This window comes from Podarcis vaucheri (genome assembly GCF_965113315.1).
Source record: "Podarcis vaucheri genome assembly, chromosome: 8".
In the NCBI taxonomy this organism is placed as follows: Eukaryota; Metazoa; Chordata; class Lepidosauria; order Squamata; family Lacertidae; genus Podarcis; species Podarcis vaucheri.
The window spans coordinates 29,736,848-29,757,912 of NC_138766.1; the positions used below are offsets into that span (position 1 = coordinate 29,736,848).

Genomic DNA, 21,065 nt, shown 5'->3' on the forward strand with positions numbered 1-21,065 from the left:
GAAGCAAGCCCATAGGGAAAATCGTCTTGCGAAGCAGCTCAAAAAACAAAAAACCCTTTCACCTAGTGAGTTTTTTGTCTTGCGAGGCATTCGTCTTGCAAGGTACCACTGTAGACCCAAGGTAATTGGTACCATTGGACTACAGGAGTATGGGGAATCCCATCCCACCCCCCTACTTAGCTCATCTTTTTAATACTCTTATTTTAGAGAATTAGATTTTTAAAAAGCAAAAAGACTACAACGCTGGAGGAAAAGGGGGATCTACCTTAACCACTTGAGCATGATGAAGGTGGGGGTGATGGAATGATAGATGTGGTTTTGTCCAAGCTACACATGTTTCACCCTGGCGGAGAGCTACCAACCCCAGAAGGCCCTCACTTTGCAAACCTGCCTTGTTAATAGAAGTTAATGCATCATTAATCGATGTCAATGCCTTCTCTCCTGCGGCCTGATACCTTGCAAGCAAAGTCTCCAAGAAGATGGAATTAATAGCCAAGCTGTTGTGCTTGAAACACACATTGTATTTTGGGACAATGCCGCGAGATGCAACTAGGATAGGGCAACAGGGAACAACTGCATGGAAAGTAAGTTGGGGAAGTTATGGTTGAAGGAACTGCAATTTGGAATGGGTTTTTCTTTTCTTGGAAAAGAAATCTAGGCATGTTATTAACATGCGTGGCACAAGGCATGCCCTTGCAGATATGACTCAAGTGCAGCAACTTGAAACATTTCAGCCCAAAGAGCCCCACCTTTGCTTGATTCAGGATAAGCTCACTGTTTTCTCAAGGGAATGGGATGTCTTCTGGCACCGGTTTTTGACTCAAGAAGGAAACTGCAAACCTGCACGTATTAAGTTTGTATTTACTTTTATCAATGGAGCATGTGAGCACCTCCAGCGCTGCCCTCTGGACCTGACCAGAATTCCACAGGCGTCTCAAGTTTTAAATGGGCAAGGAATTGGGGGGGGGATTTCAATAGCTTATTTGGAACTTTCACACTAAGCCTCAGCAAATCTGTTGTTGTTTTTTTTAAAAAAGAATAGCACAAGGATTGCACAAGGTAAGGCATTTAGGGAAGCAGTTAAGACATCTCCTCCTCTCTGGGCCTCTTCTCTTTCTTATATATAGTCTCTAGGGAGTTGGCAACATGTGTCTTGGGAAAGCTGCATGGGAGATGAGCTACGTTCTTCTTGTTTCTCTGATCAGGAGTGAGCACGTGTCAGATAACTGAAGCTGCAGGATTCTGCCCATGTGATCAAGGAAGCAGCAGCATAGGATGTTGGGATAAAAAGTGCTTGGTTTGTGCAAAGAGCTAGGACAAAGTAGCTAGGTGCATTGGAGAAAGGCAGTGACCATTTTACCAAGATCCTACCTAAGGCACACATCTCAGCAAATCTGAATGGGCAGCCCTGCAGAGCAGAAAGATATGGCAAGTGGTGTCAACATAAATTCTATGCTCATTGTCTCCCGAGGAGCACAGCTCGCCGAAGTGGTTCTGCAAACACATCATTGCTGGCTCTCTCTTATATTGGTCTTCTCCATAACATTAAACTGAAAGATAGGAAAGAGCTATGAAGATGCATGGTCAACCTGACAGTATTTTGCAGGGTCAGTGTATGGAAAAGTATTAAGGAGAGCGATGGAATACCAACATCGTGGTTTGCTCCTTGAACAACTATACAGCACAGCAACATCCACTATCTACATGGCTTTAGGAAAGATTAAACCAGCTTTCCCTTGCCAGGCTCTCTTGTTGTTGAACTGTAGCTCCCCTTAGCCCTAGCCAGCATGGTCCATGGTCAACGATGGTAGGAATTGTATTCCTGGAAGCACCTGGATGAAGGAGGCTGGACTAGACAAATTCATGGAGTCAGAAAAGCAAAAGTCATTAGCCAAGGACAGCTAAAGAGAACCTCCAAGTGCAAGAGAAGCACACCTCTGAATGTTAAGCAGGGACACACTGCTATCTTAGCACCTTGCCGAAGGTTTCCTGAAGGCATCTGACAGGACGTTCTTAAGAAACCAAGATGCCAGGAGGCTATATGGTGAGTAGACATATCTGAGAGCTTGCTAGAACGCATTTGATTATGTCAAATTCTGTGCGCTTCCTTCATAAAGAAAAGTACTACTCGAGTTGGTGGGAAGACATCTCAGTCCCAGGGGCCTCCAGCCTTCTATGCCTGGCCCTCAGTGTTCCTCTGAAGGCCACGCACCATCCTAAGGGCTGACCCCGCTCCTCAAACTGGACTTCTGAGCAACTCTGCCCCACACTCTCCTCCTTGAGTGACATTGCCTGGCTTAAATGTGTCACCTGAACTGTAATAATGCCTCTTCCTTGCCTGGATAGAAGATGAAAAGGGTTGTGTGAGGGGTGGGGAGGATAAAGGGCTTGCCCACTGTACAAAAGAATCGCATTCATTGCTTTGCAATGTTGCATTTGGCTGCGCAAACTAGCAGCTCATGGCACCTAAAAGGCTCCCGATGAAAGTACATGGCCATCAGCCTGAAAAAGGTCATCTGCTGCTCACTTATCTGTCTCTCCCTCATTTTGGCATTGCACCTCTCTACCTGGTCCCCCAAAAAGCATCTAATTCAAAAGAAAAAAGTAATTGAGAATTCTTGTGTGCAAATAAAGCATCTGCCTATGTTTCAAGCTGCATCTGCATGCATTTCATTTTGCATCACTGGGAATGCATCTCGGCTCTTTAGCATAGAGTATGATCATCCTGGGAAACAGAGCGTCCTATAAAACACTTGAGGGGGTGGGTGGCCGGGAAATCACCCTCCCCTCTGGGCTTGCCTCCCTAGAAATTTGTGCTTTAAAGCTCACATCTGAAGATCTGCCTAGAGACACAAAGTTAATACAAACCGCTCTGTGATTAGCAATCGCTTTACAAAGATCCCTATCTCATTTCATACTGCTTGTTGCACAGAATACCAAACCTTATGTGTATTACAGCTGTGATGCAAGAGGTGTTAACAACTTCTCTCTGCTCTCTCGCCTGCAAACCTTGCTATCAGCCATGGGGGGGGGGGCAGTGCCAGTTTTATCAATCCAAGTCACTGCTCCTCCTGGCAACTACATGAAAGCATCAGGAACGAAAACAACAATAGATTCTGAAGAGTCCAACATGGATCTTTCACATGATGCAGAGTTGGGCCTCGACAGGAAACATCCATTACCAGCTCTTACACCAGGGGTCAGCAAACCTTTTCAGCAGGGGGCCGGTCCACTGTTCCTCAGACCTTGTGGGGGGCCGGACTAGATTTTTTTTGGGGGGGGGATGAACAAATTCCTATGCCCCACAAATAACCCAGAGATGCATTTTAAATAAAAGCACACATTCTACTCATGTAAAAACACACTGATTCCCAGACCATCTGCGGGCCGGATTTAGAAGGCGATTGGGCCATATCCGGCCTCTGGGCCTTAGTTTGCCTATCCATGTCTTACACCCTTCACAATTCCTATGGATTCTCTTTTGTGTAGGCTTATTAACTACATGTGCTTACTTGGAAGTGAAGCTCCACCATAGTTCACTGGTATTTACTTCCACCCCCACTCCACAAGTATATGCATAGGACGGAAGTCTTATAAAACTGCCCATTTTAGAAATATTTGTCATTTAGCAGCAACACATTTCAGGAACTGAAGTATATACGGTGCGGCTTCCGATTATCTGCAGGAAGCTCCTGTAGCCAACTGGAAGCCGTGGAAGTTGCGTCGGACGTTCGGGTTCTAAAGAACGTTCGCAAACCGGAACACTCACTTCCGGGTTTGCGGCATTCGGGACCCAAAATGTTCGACTCGCAAGGCGTTCGCGAACCAAGGTATGACTGTATTTTTAGCTGTGTCCTAAAAATGACAAGAACCTCGTTGAGTATTAGTAAATTATTGTTACAGTGGTACCGCGGGTTACATATGCTTCAGGTTACATACGCTTCAGGTTACAGACTCCGCTAACCCAGAAATAGTGCTTCAGGTTAAGAACTTTGCTTCAGGATGAGAACAGAAATCGTGCTCCAGCGGCATGGCAGCAGCAGAGTCCCCATTAGCTAAAGTGGTGCTTCAGGTTAAGAACAGTTTCAGGTTAAAAACGGACCTCTGGAACAAATTTAGTACTTAACCCGAGGTACCACTGTACTAGGAAACTTGTTGGAGAAAAGCACCACGATCCATGGGCATCACAAACAGATGTATGCAGGGTTTTCAAATCTCCACCACCAAACACACTGTCCATTCCTGCATTGCAGGGGGTTGGACTAGATAGCCCTTCCAACCCTATGATTATACGACTATGATTCTAAGGGACAAATGCAAGGAGCTGCTGGAAGGAGGCTACAGATGCCGGAAGGAAGGGATTCTTTGGGTTGCAGCCCTCAGGTGGAACATGGCATGCAGTAAACGGTCACCAACACACGCTCTCACATTTATCAACCTTTTCCCACACTGTCACCTCATTGCCAGCTCTCACCTATGCATGTTTCCATTGGTGGTGAAGGACTGGTCACACACCGAACATTTGTAAGGCCTTTCGCCAGAATGGACCAACATGTGACGGTCGAGGGAGCTTGCAGAGCTCAGAGACTTTCCACAGATGCTGCAGGAATGGTCTGTCCCTCCAGTGTCCGTGTTATGCTAAAGAAAGCAACAGATTGTTGGTTTTGAGTTCTTCCTGTGCAGCTTCAAGGACATGTCAGTCAACTGCAACCATCATCATCATCATCATCATCATCTAAGAAGGTTTAATGCAATGCATTTAAAATTAGCATGGCATATCTGCAGCTAGCGAAAGCGACAGGAAGAGTAAGAGGCCAACCAAAACAAAAAGTCTATAAGGCTAGGAGAATCTTTAAAGAATATTTAGAAAACTATGGAATAAAAGGAAACATCTTGGCAGAATTAGACTATGAAAATAAGTTTGTAGGGAGATAAAAAGAAATTATGTAAGAAATATGTAACTGTGCGGTATATAAAGTAATGGATAGACAAAGTACAGTGAGACTAAATGGAAGTCAGTTTTAAATTTATTTTCTATCAATTTTATAATTGTGTTCAATACCAGGAGTATATATGATGATAATTATATTAATCTTCTTATATCTTATAGTGTGGTGGTTTGTTTGATTTTTCTGTTATTTGTTTGTTTGTTTGTTTACTTGTATGTACGTCTGGTTTTTCATAAATGTATTTATTTTAAATTTATAATGATATATTTTTTAAAAAAATTAGCACGGTGTATCTGGGTAAGGATGCAATTCCATACTCCCCGAAAAGTTGGCAGAGGGGCTTTGTAGCACATGACCTAGGTGCATCTCTGCTGCTGGAGAAACAAGGTACATAGGCAAACAATGCTTATGTCACCTGAAAACCCCCTAGACACTGGCAGAAATGGGGTGAGTCAGGGAGGTATAGGTATGCCGTATCCAAACTGTGAAAAGCAACATATTGGCTAAATTAGCTTGGGACATGAAAGGCTTATGCTGAAACTACAGACCATTTCTTCCTTGGCAGAGTAGCTTTGTAAAACCTCTGATTGTTTTACTATACTACCAAAGGAGGAAGGGAACCTTAAGAAGTGGCAAAAAAAAAAATATATGGGAAGGGCAATAAATGCAAAAGTACAGTTGAGGGAGCGAGGGAAGAAAGCATAAGGAAACAAGCTGATAGCCTACTACAATGTCTGTGTATTTTATTGTACTGATAGCTGTTTGTCTCCAAGGAAGACACCTTCAATGGTTTTTTAAAAAGTTTTTTAAAAGTCACCAGCTTACCTGACGAATATGCATTGTCAACTGATGCTGAGAAGTGCAAATCTTTTCACAAAGAGGGCAGGTATAGGAAGACTTGTCATCTTTTGTTTCCTGAATAAAAAATATTTTAAAATAAGAAATCAATCATAACACACGTTTTAAAAGTAATTAAAAATTTACAGACTTGAGGTTTTTATCCCTCGCCCATTCATGCAGAGAATGTACATGCAGCAGCAAAACATAAATTTACATAGGAAATTATTCTAAATGAGACCCTTTTTAGAAAAAGAAATTTGAAATCACAGTCTGAGTCAGTGAAATTGAGTGTGGTGCAGGGTGCTGGCTAGAACCTAATCCTTCGTCAGGCATTATGTCTACCCAGCCAAAGGTCTACCCAATCCAACTCAGTGGATGACCAGATGGCTTTTTGGGAAACCTAAAAGCTAAGACATGACGGCAATGCACACCTCCAACAGTTGTAGCACTGTAGCACTCCAACAGGGAGTAGCACTCAGGGGTATGATCCTTGAAATAGCCCACAGCCTTCATGGCCAGTAAAACAGCCACCGATAAACTTTACCCTCCATGAATTTATTTAAAGTCCTTTCTAAGCCATCCAAACCGGTTGGCCATTATGGTTGCCCATTATTACCGTATCGTGAGGGAGAGAGTTCCATGCAATGTGCTGCTTGAAGTATGTGCTTCCTTTTGCCTATCCTATAATCTACAACCATTTAGCTTCATTATAGAAGAAGAAGAAGAAGAAGAAGAAGAAGAAGAGGAGGAGGAGGAGGAGGAGGAGGAGTTTGGATTTGATATCCCGCCTTTCACTCCCTTTAAGGAGTCTCAAAGCGGCTAACATTCTCCTTTCCCTTCCTCCCCCACAACAAACACTCTGTGAGGTGAGTGAGGCTGAGAGACTTCAGAGAAGTGTGACTAGCCCAAGGTCACCCAGCAGCTGCATGTGGAGGAGCGGAGACGTGAACCCGGTTCCCCAGATTACGAGACTACCGCTCTTAACCAATACACCACACTGGCTCTCTGAGAGAGTGAGGAAAACTTCCTCTCACCCTATGCACTTTCACTACACATGCATAATGCCCTGTCTTGGAACTGCACCAGATGGCATCTGAACAAGTAACATGGAACACCTTGGTTTCTCCACCTCAAAAACGTAAGGTAGAGGTGAGGAAGCTGCCCCACCGAGCAGACACACCCCTTTTCTCTCTTTATGCTCCTCCTCCGGAGGACCACAGGTCCCTTTGCACCTGGATATATGGCTATGAATTGGGTGCAGGGGTGGTTTCAAGGTTTCCTTTCTGCACAGGACAAATTGATTTTTGCTTTAATTTGTGTGCTGCACTCCACTGCAAAGGGTACTCAATCCATACAGGGTGCTGGCAGCTGCCACCCTCACACATACAACGCACCCAGCATTCCCCTGCAATTGTGCACTGCAGGGAAGCTCAATGATGAGAGATTGGCTGTCTCTCTTAATTCAAATGACCTTGTCAAACATTCTTGATCCTCCAATAAGCTTCCGATAATCCCTCACATTGCTGGAGGGGGGGACTACAAGGGGAAAGGGAATGCTATGAACTAAAAAAAATTAAAAAATAGGAACAGCTAAAAATAAGGAGTTTTGGGGGGATGGAGAGAGAAAATTACAACATAGTACAAGGAAGAAATAAATTCCCTTAGCTAGCTGAAAGGTTGGCCAGTTTGAAACTTCCCCATCTACAACTTGGCCAGGATGTTTGTGCTAACAGAAGAGATCTTCCCCCTTTCTTTTCTTTTAAAAGTTGCCCACAGGATGCTCCATGAGAACAAATCGCCCACACACCCCTGGCGTAAGTGTAGGCTTTGCATCACACCTCTATGACAAAGCAGTAGGCTTCCACCCTCAGCACTAGCCATTCCAATATCGTCTTCACATGTAGCCCCAAGTGCGAGCCACACCCACTTGGCAAGAAGCCCCATTTCCTGGAGTATCCCAAGTTTCCCTCCCTTGGAAGGAGATCTAGTCTCACTGTTGAAAGCTGCAAGGAAATCCTAAATAAGCTCATCGTGCCCTTTGGGTGGTAGGGTGAGCTAGAGTGACATCTGCATTCAAATAAAGAGGCTGGATGTAGGCATGATTGACACTTTCCTTAGAGCTGCTGCAATCAGAAAGTAAAATGAATCTACTCGCATGTAAGAGAAGAACACCCTGGGTTTTCTTTTTTAAAGATGCCCTTGAGAGGCTGACTCAGACACCAGCCTTTCCAACCAAGGACAAAATGGGAACTTTTGGCTTGAACTAAGTCTTCTCTTGCCCAATTGTTTTAAAACAGGCAGCATGATTCCCCTCCCCCCCCCCCATTCCACAGAACGGGGCACTTTTCCCACACTTTGTTGCAGGCTTGCAGATAAGCCCATAAAAGCTACTGGCCAGCCAAGCAGCTAGTAACCTGTGTTTGTTTCCTTGCTGGCAGTACAAGGAAGGGGAACACAGACTACGGGCATCATGGCAAGCTAGCAAAAGGAAAAGAAAGGCAAGGCAGGCAGACTGGTTGAGCGCAGGATATTCCTGGATTCCTCAACCTGCACAGAACTCCTGGTCGCCTACAGGAACCTGGTGATTGCTAAACACAAGGCTGCCTTATCAGTAAAGTTCAAACACTCCTGTTTCGAAAGAATCCTGCCTCCCTACTAACTCTACTCTCCTTTCGTTACTCCATTACAAACAAGGACATCATTTCCATTCTGAAGACAAGCTTCAAGAGTCACTGAAAGTCTAAGAGTTGCATCATATGTTATATATAGCAAGGCAGGTACCCAGCTGCCTTCATCATCCTCTTTTTCTTCCCTATCAACCTGTTATTGGGGTCCGAAAATCCCCTTTGAATTCCTAGCAATTATTACCAATTTCAAAACGACTCTAGCTTAACAGAGAAAATAAGATTTGATAACGGAAAAGCGTCTGGACCCCACAACATTAACCTACATCAAGGACAGCCAATATGGTGTTCTTGAAGTACAACTCCCATCAGGCCCAGCCAACATTGACAGCCATTAGGGATGATGGAAGTTGTAGTCCAGTCACATGTGCAAAAGCTATCTGCTATCTCAATGGGCTATCAGGGCCCATTGGATCTCAGGAGTAAGTTTCACCCTAAGGGGATTAATTTAGACTCCGAGTTGGCATTATCTTGACACAGAAATGACACACAAGCAGCACAAAGGCATGTTATGCGCATATGTTTTGGACTACAACTCCCATCAGCATCAGCCAGCAGAAGTAATGGCCGGAGATGATGAGAGTTAACAACATTTGGTGGGTATTATGTTGGAGAAGGCTGTTCCCTCTCCAACCATGCATATAGAGAGACATGTCCGCTCAGGATAGCATTTAATGCATCTGATGAAGAACTAAAGCTCGTGCCATAACGATTTGCCATTTAACAGGTTATCACAAAACTCCAAGTTTTCTGATGTGGTTGTTGCTTGGGGCCCGGGTTCTCTCCCGGAGACCATTTGGACTCATTGCATTGTTCCTATGAGATTCCGTAACACTCAGATATACAAATGCATCCAACTATTTCCATCTATCTTGTTTTGCATTGAGCTATTTTCACGTATCAGGGTTTTTTAAATTACTCTTTTCAAAGAAAATCACTGCCAATCAGTAAAAGGGTGGTTGTAAATCAGCTCCTTTCATCAGTGAGAGGATCAGTCTACTGTGCAGAAGTAGTATCTCAACAGCTGCTCCGCCCACCTTTCGCCTCTGACTCCACCCACTATGGGCATGGGTATATTAAGATTCCTCACCCGTCCTTCAATCCACTTATATTTCCAGCCTTTGCCATTTCCTCTAGCTGCGTGTCCCCTGAAGCTTAAAGATCATCGGGTAAAGCAATTTCTTTTCGCTGGCCTTGAACCCTGCTGCCTAACGAATTTCAAGGGTCTGAAACAGGAGACACCCACCTCCCCCTGACTGCCATTATTATGATGATGCATATTTTGCCTAACGCACCTATGTGCGCGCACATGTTCCCATCCAAACACTCATGTGCACCCTGCACACAGCACCTACCAAGGACCTTTCGTGTTAGTTTATAGGAACAGCCTTCAGATCCAATTTTACTGCAGCCCTGTTAAATGTTGTCTCAGAGCCGAGAGCACAAACAATATTGGGAGGAAAATCCTTGCAGCTGTGCTGACCATTTCAATGCTTAATCCCCAGGGCTTTTCTCTGAAATCAGGCTACGGTTCTCCTTGCTGGAGGAAGGAGCTAGCTATCTCTCAATGCAATGCTATTAATTGTTTCAAAGCCTTGCTTTCGACAATGGCCCCCTTTGAAATCGGCAAATCAACAAAGGACGATTACTTCTCACCTTGAAAGCAAAGAGCAACATGCACAGTGTGACACTGCCAGAGTTGATTAGTGCAAGCCTTCAGATTTAATATTAACCCAACCCCAAAAAACCTCTTCCTAGCACTCACTCAGGGTCCAGGTTGCATACCATAATAGCAGTGAACCAGACAAGAGAGCAGCAGCAGTCCAAGGAAGAGGATTTGTTTGACCCAGTCTCAAGTACAAACAGTTTAGCATAACTTCTCTAGCTTGGGCTAGAGAATTTTAACATGCAGCTCTGCGATGACGGAAGAGTACTTCCCCAAGTTAAGAGACAAAAGTACCAGCTAATTTGATAACAACTCTGACTTTATTAAAGTGACCCGACACTCCTCCGCTAGCAGCAAACATCTCTCTAGGCATTCTGTGTTACGTTACTCTACTTTCCCTTTTGTAGAAAGCGTCAAAAGAGCCCCCATTTCGTGACACAGATTAAAGGAGGGGAGGAAACATGTTGTGATTTTCAACAGGATATAATCCTAACCAGAAACTAAGTCGTCTGTCACAACACACACTTAATGAAGGAACTAGAAATTAAAATGGCTAATGAAACCTTGACCAAAAAGTTATTTCCACAAAAAGGTGATGCAACATATGGTGGATTTTTAAGAGCTAAAGACTAAATGTTTTACTGTCAATTGGCCAGAAGAATAGTCAAAGGCGGCTCCCAAATAATCCAAAATCCTACTATATTTGGGGCAGGAATTCATCTGGTTCTACATTCTATGGAAGTGGCTACCCAAACACTTTTGGAACATGTATATGCAGTTCCTAAAAGGCCACCGACATCTCTTTTGCTTGGTATTTCCAAGGCACACAGCTTCTTAAAAAATGGTTTCATTTTTCTATCAAGACCAATCTTCTTCTTCTTTCTTCTTTGGCGATCACTTGTAGCCAAGTAAGACTGTCTTTCATAAACACGGTTTTAACAATGAGTCCGTAAGTGACTGTGTAGGCCAATTCTGGACCCACACGTCCTTCCACAGTGGGGCTATTGGTTCCCAGGTGGGAGTTGATTATGGTGTGGATTTGCCAAATGTCCCTTCCTCTTAGCATGTTTCTCCCTTGCGTTCTGAGTTCGAGTGTCTTCAAAGTCTATGACACCTTTAGTAAAGGCTGTTCTCCAACTGGAGCGCTCGCAGGCCAGTGTTTCCTAGTTGTCGGTGTTTATACTACTCTTTAAACCTCTTTTGTTGACCACCACCATTACACTTTCCATTTTTAAGTTCGGAATAGAGGAGTTGCTTTGGAAGACGATAATCAGACATCCACTCAACATGACCAATAGTACCAGAACAACCACAGTAAGACTGATTGCCGGAAAGCAAACAATCCACGGTTCTCCTCTCTCTGCTCCCACTTCTCTCACCATGCCAGAGATTTCCTATGCACAATCTTGCAATTGCCACTCCCTTCAATTAGACAGAGGGGACTGCTGTATGGTGAAAACACTTTACCCACCCTGCAACGGCCTTGGCGGGTAGCTCCCCCATGGAAAAAAAATGGGGCTCATTTGCCTGCATGCTGTCTAGGTATCACAGGATGGTTTGAACAGTAAAACCTAATTAGTAGCTAACTTCTGTGCTGACCTACAGGGAAAGCCATTCTTGGCCTTCCTCCCTTATTTATTTATTTTTATAGCGCAAGTATTTCTCTTAATCCCGTCACATTTTCTCCCTTGATCCAGCGCCCAGTGAAACGGCTGGTGGAATTAAAAGGTCAGTGGCTCCAAGCAAAAAACGACACACAGCCAACCCACCCACCCTTCATGCTTTTGCAGCAGCCAGCTGTACAGTAGGGTCTTCACCACCCACCCTGTTCCAAAGCTGAGCTGCAAAATTTTGTCCTCCCTGAAGAATTCAAGCTAAGAAGCCCCTGATAGAGTATGCAAACACACACGGTGTTCTGTGAGTTATACTGCAGAGTATCCAACAATCTGACTATCTCTGGGATCAAAAATTTCTTGTTAGCCAGTGTTACGATAATCTTTATTGTCCTTGTCCCATACAGAACAATGAAACTGAAAAAAATCTACCCCAGACATTCAAAAACCAACAAGCCTGCTGTCCCAGCTATCCCAGCCTGTGTTAAGTTATACCCAACTTAAGTTGGTGGGAAACACATGCTTTTCCAAGCTGCACTCGGTTCCCAAGGAATTTTGGTCCTGCCACAAACTCTTTAAAAAGATTAGTAAGAATTGCAGCATTCGTTTTTGTTATTTTAATTCCAACAAACTAGTGGGCTGTTGTTTCTGGTTCACATAGAGAAGATATGGCCTTTAGAACACAGTGGCAGGTCTTTAAATTAAAAAATTGAATGTCTTGACAGTTGCATTTGACCATTTGATGCGTTCTTTCTTCAGCTCATGATACTGAGAACTGGCCTCTGATCACATGCAAATTAAAGCATTCAGACTAGTTCACGACGTAATGGGTGGTATCCAACCAAGAGCTTCCAACGCATGGACTTCTGGGTGAGCAATGGGATTTTGCACTCCCTCTCCCCTGTGCACCCTATGTTTGTTCTGGGTGTTTACCAAACCCCCAGAGCAGATTTGGGGAGGGCACAGAGGGAGAAGTCCTGCAATGCAAACAGAAATCCTTATGCTAATGGGAATTGGATACCGCCCAATTTCTCGAAGGGTGTGCGCATAAGCGCACTCGGTGCCCTCAAAACGGCTTCATGTGAAATGGCATTCATTTATATCAAAGTTAAGTGTGTTGATTCTTTACCTGGTTTCTCCTGCCAATCCGATTGGGAGCAAGAGGTTTCGGTGGGGACTTGGCATTCTGAGATGGTGCGGTGCCATTTTCAGCGATCTTCCCCAAGCTCATAACAGCTGCCATTATGACGCCGACAGGCGGCAAATCTGCGCCTTCAAAACAGTTTGGGAACTGTGGTGCCGCTGCTTTTGGGCAACCGCTTTAAGCCTCCAAGTTTATTCTCTGGAACTGTAAACAGAAACAAATTGGGTGGTGAATTTCTGAGATGGAGAATCAGATCGGTCATGGGAGCAACAAACCCATTAAGAGCTAGAATGGGCGGCCAGTCCTGGATAGGTAGACACTATTGACTTTTTGTACACACAAAGCAATTCCAAATCATACGGTACATTACATCTTGAATGAGAATCTATGTGGCCCAAGTTGCTGTTGGACTCCAACTCCCATCAGCCCCAGCCAGCATGGCCAAGGGTCAAGAAGGATGGGGGTTGTTGAACTACTAGTGTGCCACAAGTTCAACATCCCTGCATTAAACCTGGTGGTGTGGTTGCCACTGAAAAGGCTTCCACAATGCATAATAAGCAAAATCCACCTGGTCAATTGCAAAATTTCCACACCAGAAATCAGTGATATACAGCCAGACCACACAATCTGGCCTATCCATATTGGAAGCCAATTATAGACATTATAACCACTGCATGGAGACGCATCAATGCAAAATAAATTCCTTCTATGCTAATGCATGAACCAGGCCTTCAGTTATTCTGTTTAGGAAGACCTCTGTGGATTATTCACTTTTAAAGAACTGGAATTCTTAAAGGCATGTTAAATTGAAGCACATGTACAACTTAACCCCATGTATAGTTACTCCAAAGTGAGGACACTTTGGAGTGATCATTGCTTAGGGTTAGATTATTTAATCACACTTATTCCCAGTAACTCAAGAGTGTTTAGAACTGTGGCACTGATGTATGAAGAAAAACAGAACTTCCACACATCACCATTTGTGCTAAAGGAATATCAATTTTTGTCTAGTTATCCACAATGACATACTGTTTTAAGCAACAGCGACATAAATATTTACAGGATAGCTTTGGTCTTAAACCAGTCATTCTAGCAGAGCCAATTACCTTCATTTTCCTTTCTTGACACTGTCTAGTGAAGCTTCCTTTCCTTGTGTGCTGCTTTTCGGTATTTGTCTAACAAGCTGAAGACCACCTAAATCCAGAAGAGAGCCTTTCCTCAGAGGCACCTGTTAGCAACGAGTGAAGAAAAGAAGGGAATAGGTTAAGTTGTGTGTTTTTTTCAAGGAAGGAAGCTGAGAAGTAGTGTTAAAAAAAGAGAATTTGGTACAAATTCAGTTGCCGAAAACAGAAGCAAAAGCAGCGCAAAGGATTAGACAACGGATCTCTTCTCACATAAAACTTTTTCAGCTAGGTAAAACTTTAAAGATGAAGGCTTCATACAGGCTGTCTCCACACGCAAACACACAATGTCTTGTTCTTGGGAAAGTACAGTACAACACAAATTACGGAGGAAACAGAGATGCCTCCAAATATTATCAGGTTTAAAAAAAGCAATAACAATACAGGAACTATAAGCACTCCTCCAATTCAGACTAACAACTGAAAATTTAATTGCCTTTTCAGTCAGCTACTCACAATCCACCCATAAGAGCTGCATCAGACCCAAGGCCCAACTATGGCCAGCATCCTTCACTCAAAGCAGCCAACCAGATGTCTGGTTTTATTACATTCTGCACTCTGCCTTGAGACACGTGTGAAAGGCAATTAACAAATGAATGATAATGATAATAATCCAGTGTGTTTTTCAGCCGGAACTCAGATCTGGCATCTCGCAGGTGGGTGCCATTGCCATTTTAACAGAATCAGGGAGGTGTTTGTGGTGAGTTCCAGCACCTCTTTTTTTTTCTTTTTTTTAAGAGCAATAGAGCAGTTGACAATAATGTAATGCAGCACAGAGGTTTGGATTCAAGAATCTGCAATGCTTAGGAGTCTTTCTGAGGCCTTGGGCCCTTCACAACGTGCTCAGTTGCCTATAAGGTCCCTGCCTTCACACCTTCAGGGGAACCTTCTGCCACTCAAAATGTTGATGGAAAGCTAAGAGTGCCGTTTTCATGGCCGTATTCTCATGAAACGCTTCCCTGAGGAAACTGACCTTTGCCCTCAAGGAGCGAGTTCCCAGGACATTCATGTACGTCTGATGAAAGCTGCACAGAAAACGGCCAGCTACGCTATGAAAAAAAGGGACCCACTTAGATCAAGGGTAAAAACGAGAAGTATTAGCAGAGGTTAAAGTTCGCAGGAAGGCTCCACCACTTCCATTTTGATGCTGGCACTCTTAAGGGATGGGGGGTGGGGGTGGGAAGGCACTACCAGAACTGTAGGCTGGGAGATCTGTTGCAGACATAAACAGGCTATCAGAAGCTACAGGGCAGCAAAAGAAAACGGCTGGCTTTTGACAAAGGCCAGCCCTGAAGCAATACCACAGTAGTCAGCCAAAAACATCCCGAAAGAGTTTAAAACAAAAGTGATGGGGGTGGGGGTGGGAGAGAGAAATGAAGTTAAAGTACGTTGCTTCCCATTCAGTCTCAACAGGAAAACATTTGCTAAATCTATTTCCTCCTTTGCAATTCTTTTTTGAAGTGCTATTTGACTGCATGCTGAAAACTCAATTCACTCCCTGTAAATTTGCAATATCAAGGGGGGGCAATAAATGGATGTTTGCAGCATCTTTTCTTTCCTGAATGATAATAGGAAAAGGCCACCTTTTAGTTTTCCTTTTCCTCTCTCCATCCCCCACCCACCTCAGCCGTTCAGGATGCTAGCGTCTTTGTTTTACTTGTCATCAACATGCTTCTGCAAGCCAGAGTTTCTCTGGACAGGCTTTTGCATTGAGCACTCCTTTCTCTCCAGCCACTGACCTTTGAAGTTTTGGGTTTGCTCTTGCTTCTAAGATGCCGGTGCAAATGGGACCCTGGTGGAAGGTTAGCAACTGGAGGAATCAGATCTGTGTCAGCACAGTTGGAGGACTAGTACAAAACTACCTAGAAGAAAGAAAAGCAAGAATTAAAGCTCTTTACCAACTGTAGTTTTCTATTGTTGTTTCTTCATTGCATTTCTTGTCACTGGGTGATTTGGGGCCTGTTGCCATGACGTACTTCACAGGGTTATTGCGAGGAAATCTGCAAAAGCGGGGAAAAGTATGCTACTCTAAGTTCCTTTGGCAAGGAGTAGGATAAAAGTGTTGAAAATGAAATACTTTAAATGGGGACAGTTTCCTGCTTGGCAGGGGGTTGGACTCGATGGCCCTTGTGGTCTCTTCCAACTCTATGATTCTATGATTCTATGAAATGGGGACCAATAAAGGAATCCTGGAGCAAAGAGGACTCTTTCATATTCAAGCATATAAGTCACTTTGAACATCTCTGTGAAGACTAGGAACTGAGGAGGAATTTATTTGGCACATGTTTCACAATGAGCCAACCCAATACAGCAATTCCAAACTCGCTTGTGGACCTGACTGCGACCTCCAGCCAGATATTGTGATGTAGTTTTGGTGTGCAAGAAGTACACACAAAAATGTGCATTCAATGTACAAAATGCATATACCCTTGTGAACAGGGTGGAATGCACCTATGGTTGAGCACCAAACTGGAACAGGACTGAATTAGACTGCTCAGTCCATTCCTGATGAGGACTAGAAACTTGTATTTTAAATGAAAGGTGGCATTCTTAGAACACAAGCCTGCAGAATGTACTAAATTGGTGGTTGCCTGATGCTTGCATCTACTTTGGCTCAATGAATTTCGTATTTGTGAAATGAGGTAGGTCTGGCGGTAAAGATTCATGGTGTGGAATCTAAATATCTAGCAGCAACAGAAAAGCCCTTGCTCTTTTGGACAGACTCTTCCGAATGATGAAAACAAAACTTGATGACCTAAGCCAAAGGATTGAGAAGTCAGTGCCTGGTACTTGGCATATTCATTTTGTCTCAGCAGAGTGCAAGCCTCTAATTCCCCAAAATATGTTTTACTGACTTTCATAACTTTCACAGCTGGCTCAGTTCATGAGCAGCTAAAGGAATCAGCCACTGCATTGCCTTTCTGGAATTAAGAATATAGGCATGGCTGAAGGTCTATGGTTCTCCTAGCTAGAGATAAACTTTTCAGAAAATTCTATGGATTGGAGGAAAGAGAAAATAATTCGTTTCCTTCGAAAAAACCTAACAGAACATTTCATTCTCTGCCCTACAGGTTTTAAGACTAAATTCTAGTTGGCTGAGTCATTTTTATCCTGCTTCAATGTCAAAAGTGCTCTCTTGGTAGCGAACAATAAATGGAATTTTAAAGAGAGAGAGAGATTATCTATCAATACCAAATAAACTACAGATGCTACTAAGAACACTGAGCAACAGATACATCTTAAGATATTTGCAAACGCCTGTCTGAACATAACGTAAGAGTGAAAGAAGCTTTCCTTGCGCTCATCTGCTTAAAAGAGCACCCTGGCAAATCAGCTACATCCCCACTTTAAATGTTTGTTAGCAAATATTGGCATGTGAGGTTGCAGTAACAGAGCTGGTTCAATAGTGTAACACGCTCTTTACACTGCTGCTGGGACATGGAGCAGCTTTCAGGAAACTGCACCACCCAACTTTGTGGCTGGAAAGATGAGGAGGGATCCCAAACCACTAAAGAGCCCACTCTGCTGATTTTGCACCCAGTGCAACACTGTCCCCAACTAAGAATAAACCAAAGTCACGCCCTGGAACAAACGGCAAATGTGCCCACCCAGTACACTGTTAGGCCGGAAGCCAAACCTGCCACCTGCAGCTCCAATGTCTAGGGCAGGTGTCAAGACTCATAGAACTGTGAAGTCTGGAAAGGACCCAAAGGCCAATCTAGTCTAACCCCCTTCAATGCATGAAGCATTGACGTCACTTGCCCAATGAAAGGAATGTACATGTGCCTGTGTTCCAAATTATGGACAGTCCACTTGCCCCACACAATACAACAGTACCCACTGAGTCAACCTACATATATCTGATGCATAGCCAACTCTGGGGTACCACGACATGGTGGGATATATTTGCATCATGGAACCCTGGAAAACGGCTTTTATATATAGATGTCTCAAATTGGGGGAGCTGGGGAACAAGAAGCGAAACAAACTGGTCCCCAACTCTCAACAGCAATTCTCAAGTTATCTTGTAAAAAGCTGGCTTTGTTCAATTGTCAAGGATGATTATTATCCTGCTAACCCAACACTTAGCCTAACCTTACCAGCATAACAACATCTCTACAAAATCACAAGATTGATTTTAGCTTCAAGACTCAAGATCCTTTCAACTGCATTAAATCAAGGACCTTATCTATGCAAAACCTACCCTGTGCACCATGGAGCTATAGCCCGTCATCTGATTCTATGCACATGATACAGGGAGAGCTGCTTTCCCTCAACATGTTGCCTCACAGCCCTTTTTTGTTCAATCAGCTGTCTGGCTTATCTCGTCTGCTAAGAGAATGCCAGAAAACAAGGGTTTGGCCTGTTGCAGAAGGCTTCAGAGAACATGTCCAGGCAAACTGGAAACCAAGATTTTCAAAGAGGTGCTTTTTTTTTTTGCTTAAAGCTTCTAGCAGCATCTTTGGCTACGCAAGTCAGAACAACATGGGCAATTTCAAATGCGTACCACCACTTCAGGCAACAACTTGAGAAAATTGGAAGCAAGCGTTTCCCATTCGGCCCCTAACACTTTGGGCAATGAGAAGGGCACATAAGGAGACAGCTTTTCCCGTAGCCACTAGACACTACCCATGAGATGCTACTTTGTTGTAACGGTAACCAGATCCCTATATTCCCAGAGTCATCCTTAAAAAGAACAAGCAACAGTCACTAAGCATCCTTGGCTCTCCTTTGAAAGCAAGAGTTCCCTAGATTGAACTTGCAAGCCGCCACTCTGCATGCATCCCAAAGACTGACAGCTTAAAGGAGCAACCTAAAAGTGTCAGTGAATGAATTTCCAGCTTCAATTGTGTGTGTGTGCATATGTGTTTGAGCAGCCATGTCATAGAGCTTCCTGCTTCTCCCTGCAAGATTGACACGCATAGGCTGCGCTATCCTGTAGCTGGGAAACAGGGGGTTGTTGCAACACGCCCTGTAATACTCGAGGTGGTAGCTTTGATTCATGATACCTCTTGCTTTGCATCTTCACAAGGTGATTTATCGGATTTGCACCCCACCCTTTCTCCGAAAGGAAAATCTATTTATTAGCACTGTTAAGAGGAGAGACTTCTGCAAGCCAGCAAGGAGAATCAACAGGTCCCTCACTTTGCAAGTTTCTCTCCCAATAAAAGTGATGAATCAAAACAACCAAAGTAGCAGCCCGTACCAAAATTGGGCTTGAAACCAGTATGAATGGGTCATGGTAATCGGCTTCATTCAAGCATGCCTGAAATATTGCCTATGTTCTCTCAGGCACCTTGCTAGAATAGGGGGTGTTGGCAACTGGGCAGTCCATCTTCCAAGCCTCTGGATCAACCTAGCTCAGACATGAGAATCTGGGTACCTAACACCACACCTGACTGCCTTCGTTCATTGACAGTGCTACTTCCCAACTTTTAGCTAGTCTTGAAGCACACCTCCCTTATAAATTATTCTGTTTAGTAAATGATTCATTCTCCCATTAAGTGTTTAAAAAAGTAATGCTGCTAGCTCTCAAGTGCTTAAAACATTTTTTGTTTATTAAAAAGGCTTTCTCTGAAATGTGACCCAACCACTGACGCTTTTGATCAAATTTATACTAATGCTTTATTTGCATCCTACAGCATTTTAGTATTTTATATTGGACACCGGTATTTTTTCTTAATTGAGCAGCATACAAGCAAAAATTAAAATACAGTGTTCCTTGTTTTGGGACCTAATCTCACACTGCGGATACAACAGAATGTTTAATCTGCATTTCCAATCCTCATGACCACTGCAAGAGTTCCTCATTCGCACTACAAGTTCCTGGCCATCTGAACTCATCATCTGTAGTTGCAACAGTTCCTTGGGATCAATGGTGCCAAGAAAACTCAAAACAGCCAAGAGAGATCTGCAGCTGTTTCAGCCACTCAGCTCCAAAGACTAAACTGTGAAGGCAGCAGGAGACAGGAGCTAAAGCCAAAAGCAAGGTGACGGGGAAATGAAGGAAAGATGCAATGCAAGAGGTTCCAGGAATGAAAGCTGATTTACTGGGCCACAGAAGGCCAACACGCTTAATAAAATTATTTCCCATCCTGCACTCATCCCAGACATACAACTGACAAGCTGCTGTGCAAGTTAGGGTCTGTACAAGCATTAAGTATTCTGCACAAAAGATGGTTTCTCAAGACACTCAAATTTAAACACACACCAGGTTTCTGATTTCCATGGAGATAAGCAAGTTTAATTAGATGGACACTACACAATTTCTTTCCCCTTTTACCTCCAACTCCTTACCAATATTTTTTTTAAAAGAGTATTTTTCAGGAGTGTTTCACCAAAATAATCTTCCTTATATTTAGAACTTATCCCAAGTCTAAAAACCAGGACATAACATATGTAACCTCCATTCTTGAATAATATTCCAGCCTTGATGAACAAAAATAGTAGCCACTGTGCTCTTTGAGGTTTGCAGGTTTGCAGAAGGAAATTTGCTTTCAGAATACACAAGCGAAATGCATCCAGCTTTTTTAAAAAATGAAGTGGAAAGTTTTCAAGGCCACTAAAGTATTGCAAAGAAGTTGGACCAGAGACTTCATCAACATGTTGGTTAGATAACAGAGAAGAAACAATTCAGCTAACAGGGCCACTCTATATTTAAAATGTGGAGCACAAGCTTTCAAGTCTGAAAAACCTTTCTTTTCTTTCTTTCTTTCTTTGTCTCTCTCGCTTTGATTAGTCTTTATTAAATATTTTCTTGTGCTGCAAACAAGTACATATAGCATCTCCATTTTTGATTCATAAAGTCATTTTCACAGTTCGTTTATGTTCTGTATGAGACACTATCATCATGAAAGAGAGGGAAGAGACAGAGGGAAACATTCATTTATTGCATAGTGCTTGTGTAGGGAATGTTGTTTCATCATCACATGGGGAGGTCCTTTATTTGTACATTTATTTATTTTATTATTGCATTCAGTTGGTTGCA

General features: G+C 43.4%; 1 protein-coding gene across 11 annotated transcripts in view; it reads right to left on the reverse strand.

The window, feature by feature from the left end:
• The window catches only part of RREB1 (ras responsive element binding protein 1), a 125,796-nt gene that overhangs the window by 41,899 nt on the left and 62,832 nt on the right, over positions 1–21,065 (reverse strand). For 9 of the 11 annotated variants that reach the window (XM_082234168.1, XM_082234171.1, XM_082234162.1 and 6 more), the window contains 5 exons: positions 15,817–15,939; positions 14,003–14,124; positions 12,882–13,100; positions 5,775–5,864; positions 4,475–4,638 (listed from right to left, as the gene is read on the reverse strand). In XM_082234168.1, the coding sequence (XP_082090294.1) occupies positions 4,475–4,638; positions 5,775–5,864; positions 12,882–12,995 (368 nt within the window). In that variant the 5' untranslated portion in view covers positions 12,996–13,100; positions 14,003–14,124; positions 15,817–15,939. Of the gene's footprint in view, positions 1–4,474; positions 4,639–5,774; positions 5,865–12,881; positions 13,101–14,002; positions 14,125–15,050; positions 15,115–15,816; positions 15,940–21,065 lie in introns of those variants that run through there. The other 2 variants (XM_082234163.1, XM_082234172.1) reach the window with 2 other exon arrangements.